Source organism: Phasianus colchicus, chromosome 7, assembly GCF_987193195.1.
Source record: "Phasianus colchicus chromosome 7, bPhaCol1.hap1.1, whole genome shotgun sequence".
NCBI classification, from domain to species: domain Eukaryota; kingdom Metazoa; phylum Chordata; class Aves; order Galliformes; family Phasianidae; genus Phasianus; species Phasianus colchicus.
The window spans coordinates 30,579,630-30,592,853 of NC_143442.1; the positions used below are offsets into that span (position 1 = coordinate 30,579,630).

The 13,224-nt window shown below is 35.6% G+C and overlaps 1 protein-coding gene across 10 annotated transcripts in view; it reads left to right on the top strand.

The window, feature by feature from the left end:
* TFPI (tissue factor pathway inhibitor) overlaps positions 1 to 13,224 on the top strand; it is a 210,293-nt gene that overhangs the window by 182,103 nt on the left and 14,966 nt on the right. For 8 of the 10 annotated variants that reach the window (XM_090144375.1, XM_090144371.1, XM_031604400.2 and 5 more), the window contains 2 exons: positions 210 to 283; positions 11,031 to 11,149. In XM_090144375.1, coding sequence (XP_090000501.1) covers positions 279 to 283; positions 11,031 to 11,149 — 124 coding nt within the window. In that variant the 5' untranslated portion in view covers positions 210 to 278. Of the gene's footprint in view, positions 1 to 209; positions 284 to 2,148; positions 2,518 to 5,695; positions 5,715 to 11,030; positions 11,150 to 13,224 lie in introns of those variants that run through there. The other 2 variants (XM_031604397.2, XM_090144378.1) reach the window with 2 other exon arrangements.

Here is a 13,224-nt window from a genome sequence, read left to right on the forward strand (position 1 = left end):
AAGTTTGTGTATAATTTTGTGTTGCTTTGCCTGCATTTTGTCACAGTAAAATAGCAATATTTGACATTTGCACACAGTTTTTGTTCCTGAACACCACTGCATTCAAGTATAATGTTTTGCTAGGACTTACCAATTTTGCACAAATAAAGTAAAGCTGCATAGTATTGGAAAATTTAAAGCTCACTGTCTCTCCCCTCTGTCACTTTCAGCCTCTGTAATCTTCAATTCAGACTGATGACAGAAATTCCAGATGACTGCTTCTCCAGTGCTCTTAAGCTATGAGGTTAGTTATTAACAATTTTCTTTCCATTCTCCTGTTCTGCTGGTGACATGTATCTGTTTACTGGTAGAAAGGTAAGGAGGCCATTTAAAAAAATGGAGCTGTAAGACAATTTTGGGGGCACAATTACAGTATAAACTGATTGTGTCAGATTTCTTAATGAAAATTTTTGGAGATATGAACAATCTTGAAAGTATTTAGAAACACTGGTCTTGTCTGCTGTCCTTCAGGCCTCTCTGCTGGGCTTTTCTTGCTCTTCACCAATCTGTGATGTTTTGGGGTGTACTCCCTGTGTAAAGCTATCCTGCCTAAAGGATAATAATCACTTAAATGCTCTTTTTCCTTTGACTTTCAAACCCTGATTCATTTCAAAATAGGTCAGCAGAAAGTATCATGCAAAGTGGGCTGGAACATTATTGTGCACACTAACTCTGAGTGACCCAAGCAAGATTTCTGGGGAAAGGAAGAAATGGTTCTGATACATTCTGATGTATCAGAAACCTGCCAAAGATGTTTGCATATTCTCTAAATAAATCAGCATTTATCATTTAAAACAAAAAATACCCACTTAAAGTTTAGACCAGGTCAAGTCCCTAGATTTGAAATATTTTAGGACAGACTGGGTAAATTAAGCCCACTCAGTATCCAGTGTGGCTGCATTCAAAATAGTTCTAATGTAATTACCGTGTACAGTGGAGTAAATTTGAGTTTCTGTTCATCCACATAAATGAATTCTGAGAATATCAGAATGATGAGGTGTGTCATTTTTGGGATGATTATAATTCTATTATAAATTTACAGGCATTTAAAAAAAAAAAAAATCATTGTATCATTTTAGTACTTCTGTTTTGGTTCATCTTTCTTGTGACTCTTAAAGAGATGTATAGATAGCACTACCAGATATCAGTTCTAAATGTATGGGCCGCCAAAGTGGTTTTCAAAGATTTAATGTTACATAAATGACAAACTGACTGCTTCCACTTAGCTAGCTTCTCCTGAAAGCTCTCCCCTTTATCTGAGCTAGGAGCTGGTAATTAGTAACTGTATAGCAGAACCCAACCCCTGGTGTTTAAACTGCACCTTTACATTTTGAGTGCCTCTAGTTCACCTCAGGGAAGGTAATCCGTTTGATTATTGACCCAGTCAGTAGATGGTCAACTCAGCTGACTACTGACTTTGCCCTGAGATGTGTTACAGACATGCTTACAATCCAGGAACAACAGACAGAATATCCAGAATGCTACCAGAAGCACTTCTGTTTCTTTCAGAACAAGTAAGCCTGTTAATTGACTTTGAGAAATTTCCTATCCATTTGAGGATGTTGATGAACATACAAATAAAAATCCTCCATGAAAGTGATTTGATTCCCTTGTTTGTCTTTGCCTGGAAATAATTGCAGTTGGTTACAGCTGCTGGTTGTATAAGTTATTGTTCTTCATCTGTTCCTTCTGTTGCTATTTAATTCATTACTTGGGAAATTCCCTTTGTGTTGTGTCCAGGAACAGGATTCTAGTCTACTGTCTTTATATGGGCAAGTTAAATGTCTCTGTCTTACAGGAATACTGTGGCTGAGGAAAGGGTTGGATACTGTAATTATGTTTACCTTTAGTTTTAGCATATGCTAGCATGCTTCACAGAAGGACTGTATATATTTTAATAAAGGCAGCATAGCCCTTAGCATACTCAGGCTCCAGATACTGCAATGTAGCGTAGACCTAGTGTGCAAAGCATGGCTTTATTTAAAAACTGATAAACATTAAAAGAAACAAACAAATATAAACAAAAAAAGACATTAGAGTTATAAACTACGATGTCTTTATCTTAAATATGCAGTAAATATGGCATCCTCTGAAACAAAGTCTTCTAGGGACTAATAATAGAATATTGTACAGCCTGTATGTGGTTCTTCAGAAGTGTATTTCGAGTTAGCTAGTGCTCTTTAGAAAGCAATCTGCTCAGGCAGATCTGAAAACTTGAAACAGGAAACTTCCCGGCTGCTGCTGCAGATCTCTGACTTCTACCCAGAGTAAACCTCTGTGCTCTACAAAAGCAATGACGACTAGCTGATGAATCAACAGGCAGGGGGCTGCTCTAGGAAGATCAGGTTGCAATTTTGCCCTTGTAGTTTTACACCACACCCCCACATATTATCTTAAGCATGAATTAGTAGGGGAGGATCACATTCAGCACTGATTCAGGAATTCTTTCTGAGTTCAAGAACTGTTTCTAGGAGTTTGGTGAGTACCTTGTATCATATGTTGTTTTACGAATCTTTTTTTAGCTGGTAGAACAGTGTCTGCTGTTAGGTTTTCTTTAGAATGTGATAGATGCAGTACTCAAATATTTAGATTCAAAGTCCAGCAATATGTGCAGATTAAAAAGGGAGACTTCTGTATAGCGATCTGAAACAGGACAGCAATTAATGTAGCTTTACAGATATTAATGCAACTCATCTTTGGTTGTCAGAATGCCAGATTAAGGTATTTTTAGCTCCAAATAAGTTTAAGATATTCCAAAGAAAGCCATTAGTTGCAGTTTGAAGGGAATAAAAGAAAAAAAAAAGCTCTAATTAATTAAAACAATTCCTCTCAGCAACTTCAAGGAAGACTTGACTCAGACATGATTCTGCCAGGCTATTTTAAATCGTTCTAAAGTTTGAAGCAATTAATACTGTGGGAACGTTTTAGGAGAGTCAACTAATCTGATATTAGTACAAACCAATTTCACTCACATTGTATTGTGGAAATTCTCAAGTAAATGAAACACTCGAACAATGAATAGGATGGTGAGTGAGGCTTGCAGACTTTGGTCTGACCATCACTGGTGACTTCTTTAATATCTTATTTAAGAATCTGCATAAAATTCATTTTCAGTAACTGTTTAATGAAAAACAATGATACTAGTCTGTATTTAAATAAACTACAGTTTAAATAATGGTTCTAGAAAATATAAATATAACTTAAAAGAGGAAAAGGCATGTAACAATGAGAAAAGTAGAGAGGACAACAGTTTAGATGGGGAGAGTATGTGAAAGGTCAGTGTGACTCAGTACTATAGAAATTAGTCATCAAAGTACTTCATGGAAAACATATAAAGATATAAACCTTCCTTCCTGAATGCCTTACAGACAGTTGCAAAGACAGGAAGTCCAAGCTGTCAGTACAGATATGGACATCTAAGGCAAGCTTAAGTAATTTCTAGGCATCTACTTGGGAAAAAATTGTCCTTTCTCCTTTGTAACCTTCTTCATATTCTTTAATACTACTAGGAGAGAGTTTGTGATCACCTGTGAAGGTGACAAATACTTATATCCATAGTAAATGAATTTAGATTCTTGTTTAAGCTGAATTTGAGATATGTAACCATTAAGGAGTTTACATTATGTGTAATGAATACAATTAGAACAAAGCTAAGGAGCTGAAGATGAGAACACACTGCTTTGGCCTCTTTTCCTATCAAATACATCCTATACAAATTTTCATTAAAAAGTAGTCACATGAGCAATTACTTGATAAATCCATATCTTTCATTTTTTTTTAATATAGCTTTTGTGATAGAAATATTCAACTGTACTTTAAATTGACTTTCTTTTCTGAAAGTAAACTTTCAGTAATTCAGTTTATCCTTACTTTGCGTGTGGTTTGATTTGCAGTCTGGAGATGAATTGTATTTCATCTGTCATTGTAGTTGATCTTCAAAGTGCATTTAGCCTTTCAGTGCAGTGTCCACACCTACTAATATTGCTAGTGAAAACTCAGCTGTAACTCATCTAGTTAATATTCTAAATGCAGAATAAGTTTGAACTGTAATTTTATGGTCTTCTTGATTCAGGGCTGTTTGAACAACTAATGTAATCCAGTTTTTAAATTCTCCTTAATATTGGATGTTTAGTGGTCAAAATTCAAGTCTCAGAAATTGTCAGAATCTTGTATACTGCAATTCTGGAGCACGTTGTTTACGATCGACTTCCAAAACTTACTGCTTTTTGTTTGGGTTCTATTTTGAACAGTCTTCTATCTTCTCTCTTAAAAACTAGGAGAAGCTTGCCATTCCTAAAGAAACAAAAGCTGTGTGGGTGTGTTTTTTAAGGATTGGAAATAGGGTCTGAATATCTACTGATCTTTACACTCAAACTATCCTTAAAAAAAAAAAAAAGAGAGAGAGAGAGAGAACAAACTACCCTCATTTCTGCATGTTTATCTTATGAAGCTGTATTTATTTTACTTTACAAGAGTATGGGACAGAGTTTCCCTGGGGACAGAATGAAACAAAACCATATGGGAAGTCATACAATTCCTTTCCTGTCATAGTTACTTCACAGTAAAATAGGTTTATTTTTAGTCTTTTTAATTTTTGCTTATAACTTCGTTCAATTTCCTTTGTTTTTTTTTCCCCCCTTTGCTGTTAATGCAACAGTTCATTTTCTTATGTTAGTGTTGTTGTCACCTTCCCTGATGTGTGCCACACACAACTCATTATACCCTCCAAGTTGCCTAGTTAATCTGATTTGCTCTTTAGACAAAAAACCAAAAAAACCAAAAAAACTAGGCCTTTTAATGTGTTGACCCTAGTCTCAAGGAAGTTCAACAACCTTCTTGCAGAACACAGAGATTTCAATGAACTGGTTTTAAAATAACTATATTGAAAGCAGACATTGCAACAAGTAATTTAGAAATACTTGAAGGAAATACTATGAAGGAAATACTTAGCTGGTTTGAATTAACATAAAGGTGTGCATTAGTGTTTTTGTGTAAACATTTTCTACTTTTCTCCTGAATAACTGTTACTCATTTTTTGTCATGTTCCCCCGGCCTCCCATCCATAGTTTTGTTGAGCTCATTTCAGTTCTCTGTCTGGCTAGCTTTGTTGTTTTATTTTGCTTTTGAGTATCTGTAGGGCAATAACGTGAGCCAGTATGAAGCTGGGGGTATTCCCAGTGGTCATAATTGCAGCATTAAATATGCAGTAATCCAAAGGTCACATATCCACTGAACTTAAAATTTTTGCTGTATCCACCTCAGAAAGATAGGGTGAACTAAACTTGATTATTGACAGAGCAAGAAAATTATTATTTTGATGTTGGCTAGGTGTGCAAAACATGATTTATGATGTTTCGTGTTAATTGTCAGGTAGGGTTAAAATCTATCATTGTGGCAGATGGCACAATGACAACTCCACTTAAGAGCAATCAAGTAGCTATGTTTCTGTAGCGTGTACAAATTTAAAATGTACACACCTGAATTGATGACACGTATACAGCACTGAAATGATTCGATCCATTAGAGAAGAGGGTTTTTTTGTTTTGGTTTTTTTTTGCTTGTTTGTTTGTTTTTTTAATTAACTGACCTCTAAATGCAGGACTATTTTTAATATGCAGAGCTGAGATTTGAAAATGTCTTCTGTGCTTTCCCAGTCAAAACTGCTAAAAGGACAGGTTAGAAGCTTTGTAATGTTGATGTTTGTTGCTGGGGCTGCCATGCTGGTTCCTAAAAGCCTAACTAATTTTGCTGCTTGTCTGTTCTGTTTGCTTTTGTGATGTGAGGGTAGTTACTGTTAGGATGCTGAAGATGTTCCCTGTTTGAAAATGAAAGCTTATGATCAATATTTTTTTCTACTATCAGCTACTTTTTGTACAAAACTTAAGACTGGGCATCATTACGTGAATCCTGTATACACCTTCACTGCTTAGTTTTCTAAATTGTTCAGTACAAAGTGCTTATGGGCTGTATTTTGCATGAAATGTAACAGGACTGATTTGGGTGTATTGTTTTCAAAGCGCAGGATCGACTACGTGGTTGTGGTAGGTTTTTGGTTCTTTTTAGATTTGTGAAATAATGTACATTAGATTTGATTTGGTACACGTTTAAAAATAATTTGGTAGGAGCAAATTAATATTTCCTTTCACTGTTGAAAGATATGTCACAATGAAAACAGGGATGGATATGAGGAGTAGAGATTTACCTTAGATTGGAATATGACATGTCACATAGATGCACTTGTCACATATAAAGGAATAACTGACTTGCTAATACTGTACCTTGATTTGCATCATTAGTTCTCTATGAGGTGGACATTGAAATTCAATTAATACACAATGGGGCCTCTCTTCTGCGAGTATGAAAGGAAGGAAACAGGCAGGTGGAATGTAAAAACTAAATACAGAAACTAGTTGCATTAACATCTCTCTAGCCACAGAAGAGATTCTGTGATGAGTAGATCTTGACGAAGCTAGATTAATGTGCTAGTGTACAACTGTCATGCTGCTTTCTCAATCTTTTTCACACGCGAAGCAGTACCTAAAGGGAAACTAGATATTGCTTCAGCATAGTTTTGCACAAAGAAAAATCTTTGTCAAGCCAGTACTGCCAGAGCACTGGAAGGGAAACAATCTCTCTTATTACTGAATTAAAATGTTTTGGTTTACTTTTTAAGCCATTCTGCTTTATGTTGTCAAATCAACATGTGATTCTGGAAATAAATCTTAGCAGAAGTCTAGTTTGGTTGGGAAGTTGGCTTAGCTCTTGCATTCTCACTGAGTGTAATGTGTCTTTTTGTTCTAAAAAAAACTCAGACCTTTAGTAACTATCCCCCCAAGACAATGACATTGAGAGAATAAAAGTACTAACGATGCTTCATGGTGGGATATGTCTTACCAAACAGAGACATGAATGTTGATCTGTGAAATTGACATGTTTCTTGAACTAAGCTGGTGTAAGCTGGACTAGGATGCAGATGCATTTCAAAGATATGCTTTGCATAGCCTATGACTTGTCATTCAATATAAAGGGACACAGTTTTGTTAGAATTGAGAAATGATGCGATAGACAATAAATAAGCATGATAATTCAAATAGCTATAAAGCAGAACTTGCAGTAAAAATACTTTCAGGCAACTCATTGACTTAACAGACTGAGAAACAATGCTACAGGTACGTTCAATTAATCATATGTCATATGTCTCCTGGAGGGTGGTACAAGATACTACGGGGCAAATATAATGTCTGAGAACTATGGTGGGCTAATAAAAGTCTGTTTTTATGTCAGAGGTGCTATAATCATGTCTAATTAGACTTCCTTATCTTTAATTTCAGGCTGTGCTAAATTTAACTTTCAACTACACATAGCCTATCTCCTTCTATTTGTTCTTCCATGTACTGTATTCTTTGCCTTTTTCCTTTTTTTTTTTCTCTCCCTTCCATTTCCTGGGCTGTCAGTGTGAATGAGTCACTTTTACAGTCATTACAATGTCACTTTATGGCATTTTCTGAAACTGTCTGTTTCTGGCTACTACGGAAATGCTAGCTTTTGTTTTGCTTTTTGCCATTAACTGGTTAGAGATAAAAAACCATGCTGAAAAAAACAGCTGTTTCCAAACATTCTGGTAACTATAGAAATTGTGCAGAACGGTCTGCTAAATAACCATACATTAAAAAGTTCTCAGAGAGTGCAGCAAGTTTTCTATTTCTCTGGCCTTTTCTGCTAAAAGCAGATAATTTTTTGTTATTTTTTTGCATTTAGGTAGAAGGGTAAAAAAGTCCTGGTTCTATAAGACCAAATAATAAAGATCTTCATCGTGGAATTTTTCTTATTGTTTGTGGTCGCTTTGTCTAGCTTGAGAGAAGTGAGTGGCATTACTCACAAATGAAGGAGTTTAATTAGTAGCCAAATCACTGCATTACCACTTAGTTCTGCTGTCAGGCAACTTAGATGTCTGTTTTCAGATACCAAAACATTTCTAAAAGCTGGTTAGTTCGTGAGCAACAACCTGCCAGTTACTAAGGAACCATTCTTAAGAATTCAAGTGAATTTGCCTTACTGATATTTTGATGTATAGAAAAACCAGTATTAATGCTGAAATGACCCCTGGCTGTTCTTGATTAGGACCTTGTTGGAGTAAGGAGCTGTATGTGCTCCCCAAATTTTACACGTTCTGGTCTCAATATTCAGGCCAATTAACATGAATTACTGTGTATTTGGAACATTTCCTAGCATTCCCATGATGTGCAATCCTTCACTCAAGTTCTTTGATATTTTACTGGGCTGAATGACATAAATCAAGTGTTTTGAACTGTGTTTCCTATATTAATGCAATGAGAAATAAAATGAATTAAAAATGCATGATAAAATAATAAGAATAAAAAATCAATGTCATGCTTGCAGCTCTAAAACTCTTTTACTGGGCAACTGAATATGGAGTCAGAAAACTTAGGTTTTTCTAGAGGGCTAGGATTGTTTAGTTTAAAAAGCCAGGTTGATTTTGATCCCGGATTTTACTGTTCCTTAAGGAAATAAAGGGTTTAAGGATTTAATCATTTCACTACTAAAACATGCACCTTCTTCATCCAGTTTCTACCTGTGCATGATGTAGTGCTCTTGGGAGTTTATGACCTCGGGTGAAAGATAGCCAGAAGGGAGACAATTCTTGCCTGGCCAGTAGAACTTTGCAATAAAATAGACATTCAGTTAGATAACAGTTTCTCAAAACAAAGAATTTAGACTAAAGCATCAATAAGTCCTATTTCTGACATGATCCTCCTATTAGGGAAATACAGGAGTTAAATGCAATAATAGGAATACCATAATTTAGAAAGATTTTTCTTCTCTGTAGTAATGCACTAATTTATCTTCAGAATCACATGGTGACTATTGGTCGTGGTAGCTCATGGTGTACATAATTCTGTTTTGAAGACTTGTCTCCAGATGGAGAAGAAACTTATTTAGAATTTTCACTTTGGGGTGATTGCCTTACATTTTTCTTCTACTTGGAAACAGACTTGGGGGAATGTTGGGTGACAATAAAAATGGATATACTAAATTTTGCGATCTAAAATCTGTACTGCGTAGATTCCTAGAAGAAGGAATAAAGGCCTAAATTAGAATGATAATACTGAAATTGGCATTTCAGTAAAGACTTGTTTTTCCTCTAATAGTGTATTATTTTCAAACATGATCAGTGAGATAACACTGCAATGACTTGTTGGCAGAAAGGTAGCATTAGTAAAAAGAGATTCTGAATGCACATATTTACCACACGTAAGTAAGAGACTTCTAAACAGACAAATAAAAGAGCAAAGCAGATAAGTAAGTAGGGTGCACAAGCAAATGAAGACAATAGCATGAATTATTTCAAATGAATCTTTTTTGAAATGTTAGAATGAACTGATGAGTGCCTAGCACAGTGCCATAGTTGGTGGTTTTCATTTTTGTATTTTAGTAATGTTGTAAGGTTATCCTGCGGTCAGCCAAGTGAAACATACCCTTTTAGTACAAACACTGCTAGTTAGGAAAACAGGGAATGTGCAGGGGGAGAACATTCATCGGTTGTAGAGTGAGAAGAGAAAATTCTCTCTCTGATTTGGCATTGAAGTACAAGTGCAATTTCTGATTCTGGCACATATTCTGAGCAGCTATTACAAATTGGTGGGGGGGGGGTTCTGTGTGTATTTCACCCTTCTGAGACATCCTTGCTTGCTTGTGTTTTTTTAGATACTACTGTGACATTTTACTTATAACTTCTTAGCCAAAGATACACCAGTCAGAAAAGTGTAATCTCTTAAAAATGACTCCTATTTGCCACCTCCTGTTATAATTTATATGTCTAAGTATATAAGTAAAATGTCCTGTAGCATCTCTTCAGCTAATACAAAGCTTAATACAAAGCTATATGCAAACATCAGTGACAAGCTCTTCTCTCCTCACAGACTCTCTTGCCCTCATTGTTTAAGCATGTTTGTATCAGCTGTTTTCATAGATGTGAATACAAAAACACTAAAGACAAAATAGTGCCTGTAGGCAAGGAGCTTCCTACTTATTAAGATTTCTGTGAAGCTCATATTAAACAACTTAGCCAAAGTTTAGTATTATACTTAAAGAGAAAAAGGCATCTGTGGGGAAGGAGATATTGAACCTATTCTCTAATTAGATTTGAGGGTTCCCTAATGAACTTTTAATTAGTTTGGAAATTCTAAAAAATTCTTTCTAAAAATTCATTTCTAAAAAATTAAAGCAAAGGTTTTCCTGAGGTGCTTTCATACATGTGTGTACAACTTGACCTTTGGCAGCTTGAACTTGCCAATAGCTATGAAATAAAGATGTTTCCTTTGTGTGAATGACTACAGCTATACTGCTCTTATATAGAAAAGAACAGCAGTACACTTATTAATTAAAGTATTTGATATTAAAAGGGTCTGCAAGATACAAAATACTGCTTAAAAATTGAAGTCCATGTTGCAGAAAGTTTACTGACTGCTGTGAATTGCAATTTCAAGGAACATGACCTGACATCTATAAAATGATGAAATACTTGTTAAAAAACAAAAAAACAAAAAAAAACCACAATCCTATGCTTGACAATGAATCCTAGGTCTTCAGATAGAGTAAAACTTATTTGGAAGATTTAAAATTGTCAGTCAACCATGCTTGTGCAGTTGACATTAAAAACTATATTAAAAAGCATTATGTTTTAATTACTTACAGATTCTGGGAGATTGTTTAAAATTGTTGCTTAAATTAAAAATAATAGCAATGCATCTAGTCTAGATGGGATGAGAGGCTTGCAATCAGCTGAATACAAACAAAAAATCTTGTCCTGTTCCTCACTGCTCTTACAATGCTATGCTAGCATATTTTATATTCTTTTGGAAGCTTGTAGTGTGCATATATACCTGAAAGCTATGTACTACCTTGCTAATAACTTACACAGAATTGTTGAGGAACTTGATTTAAGTTTACGTTGTCATTTTTTTATTCAGGAGGATGAAAGGAAGAAAGAGGGGATGTTTCTTACCTTTAACCTTTATCGTGCTGTTTGTCTGTATCACTGGGCATGCAGCTGATGACTCTGATGATGGGGAAGAAGAGGATGTTCTGGGTAAGACTTTACGGAAAACTATCTCGCATTAAAAAATAAATAAGTAAAAAATCCCAGCATGATAAAATGCACTGTAGATGTAATTCTGTACTTGGAAAATGTTCAAGGTAACTTGAAAGTTGAGCTAAGTGTAAAACAGTGGTAAAAACAAACTTGCCTCTAAATAGTTGGGAGCAGCTTGGATTTTGCATTAAGCTCTAACAAAATTGTTAGCCAACTGTAAGGGCTTTTGTTTCTCTTGCTTTTTGAAGCATCTAATGCTAATCAAACCTGGTATTAGATATCAAAATCACTCCCTCTTTACCTCTGCTTTAGGATCTCTGGGAAACTTCAGTGCTGAGGGAAAGGAATGTGCAGGTATAACTCAGATTTTGTCTTCATATGCAAAGAGAGTTAGAAACATGATGAATAGCACTGTAGGTCTATATTGCTCTGTCCTGTGTGCAGCTCTCTTCAGTCACAGTTTATCTGCAAAGTTTGTTCTAAAGATAATACAATTCTGGATTGCCCTGTTTGTTTTCCTTGGCCTCACATAAGTTCTCCGTATAATTCTATCTGATCTGTTATAGATGGATAAACAAAAACTTAGCAGTTAATACTTTGTGTCAAGAAAAATAATGTCAGAAGTGTGACTTAGAATGAGGGAGTTTCTTGGATTCTCCTACTGCCACGAGGCCATTGTTCACTGTATTTTCACTTGATTGATATGGTTTACGCTTCTATACTGGGTATCAATGTAAAATATATTCTAGTTTCATCACAAACAATTTTGAGAAAGCAGATGAGAAAGAAATACACTTTTTGGGCCATATTAAAATGATTTTTTTCCTTATAGAAAATGTTAACTTCTTTCTTACACTGCAGAGAATGATGTAGTGAATACCTCTCTCATTTGACAGGTCTAATTTTGAAGCATAACAAAGAATACAGCTAAGGGAAACCTTTTGTTATTGTTTTTGGCAGATTAGCTGCACACATCTTGTCAAATTTCCATCCAGATTGTTTCTTTCTTTAAGTCTTTTACAGCAGTAATTCTTGGGACAAAAACTATTAATTATGCAGCTGCTGCAAATGAAGGGAGTGCTTTAATACCACATTGATATTAGTCACGACATTTTAAACTATAAGCCATTCCATGTTAGTGCTATACTTAGTATGCTAATGTAGTCAAATAAATTCTTATGAAAGGAATTTCTTTCTCTTTAACCTTGATGTACAGAAATGCGTTTCTTGTTTGAGGGCCTACCAGTATTCTATTTCCTTTTGTTGTCACACAATAGGTGACAGCACAAGGGCAGTCTGGCAAAACAGCTTCTGACATTTGTGTTTCATTGAATTTCTCCGTGTGGGAAAAATGGCACCCACTGACATGGATGGACTCTTGCTGAATGTTTATGGAGACCAAGCACTGGATGTGAGCGCAGTGAGGTGTAGTGGGTGGCGCGTTTCAACAGTTCCAAAAGTGACAGTGGTTACCTCTGCAGGCACAGATTTTAAGAGCATGGCATGCAGGCTTTTCTTCATTGCTGGTGAAAATGCATAACTAATGGTGGAGACTATGTTGACAAACATTGTTTTTAGCTGAGAATTTGCTCTATCAACTGCTACTGCGCTCTTTGTATCTGTTGTAGTTTCCGTGGAAATAAATAAGAGGCATTAGTTTCAGACCAGCCTCCGTATTTTGAGTGTGTGCAATGTGTGCAGGCACATTTGTACCTATGTGAATTGATGGCCAAATACTCATGTTTGCCTACTCTTCTGTTGTTTCTTTCTGAGAAACAAACCGAATTTCATGTCATTCATGGTGAGCTAAGTGTCCCTAGGTGTGAAGTAGCGGGGAAGAACTCTGTCCCTTTTCCCAGACTCGGGATTGATTCAATTTTCATAAATCCTTTTGAGACTTCTTTCTGTAGAGTCACTTGGTTAATGTTAGATGAAGAGGGCATGGCCTTCTGGGGCATCACAGGGTACTTATTTTAGTTAAAGTATGGTAACTTACTAGCACTCCTAAGAATACAAATACCTCTGCTGATTCATTAATTGCAAAAAATGCTATAGAAATAGTCATCGTGTCT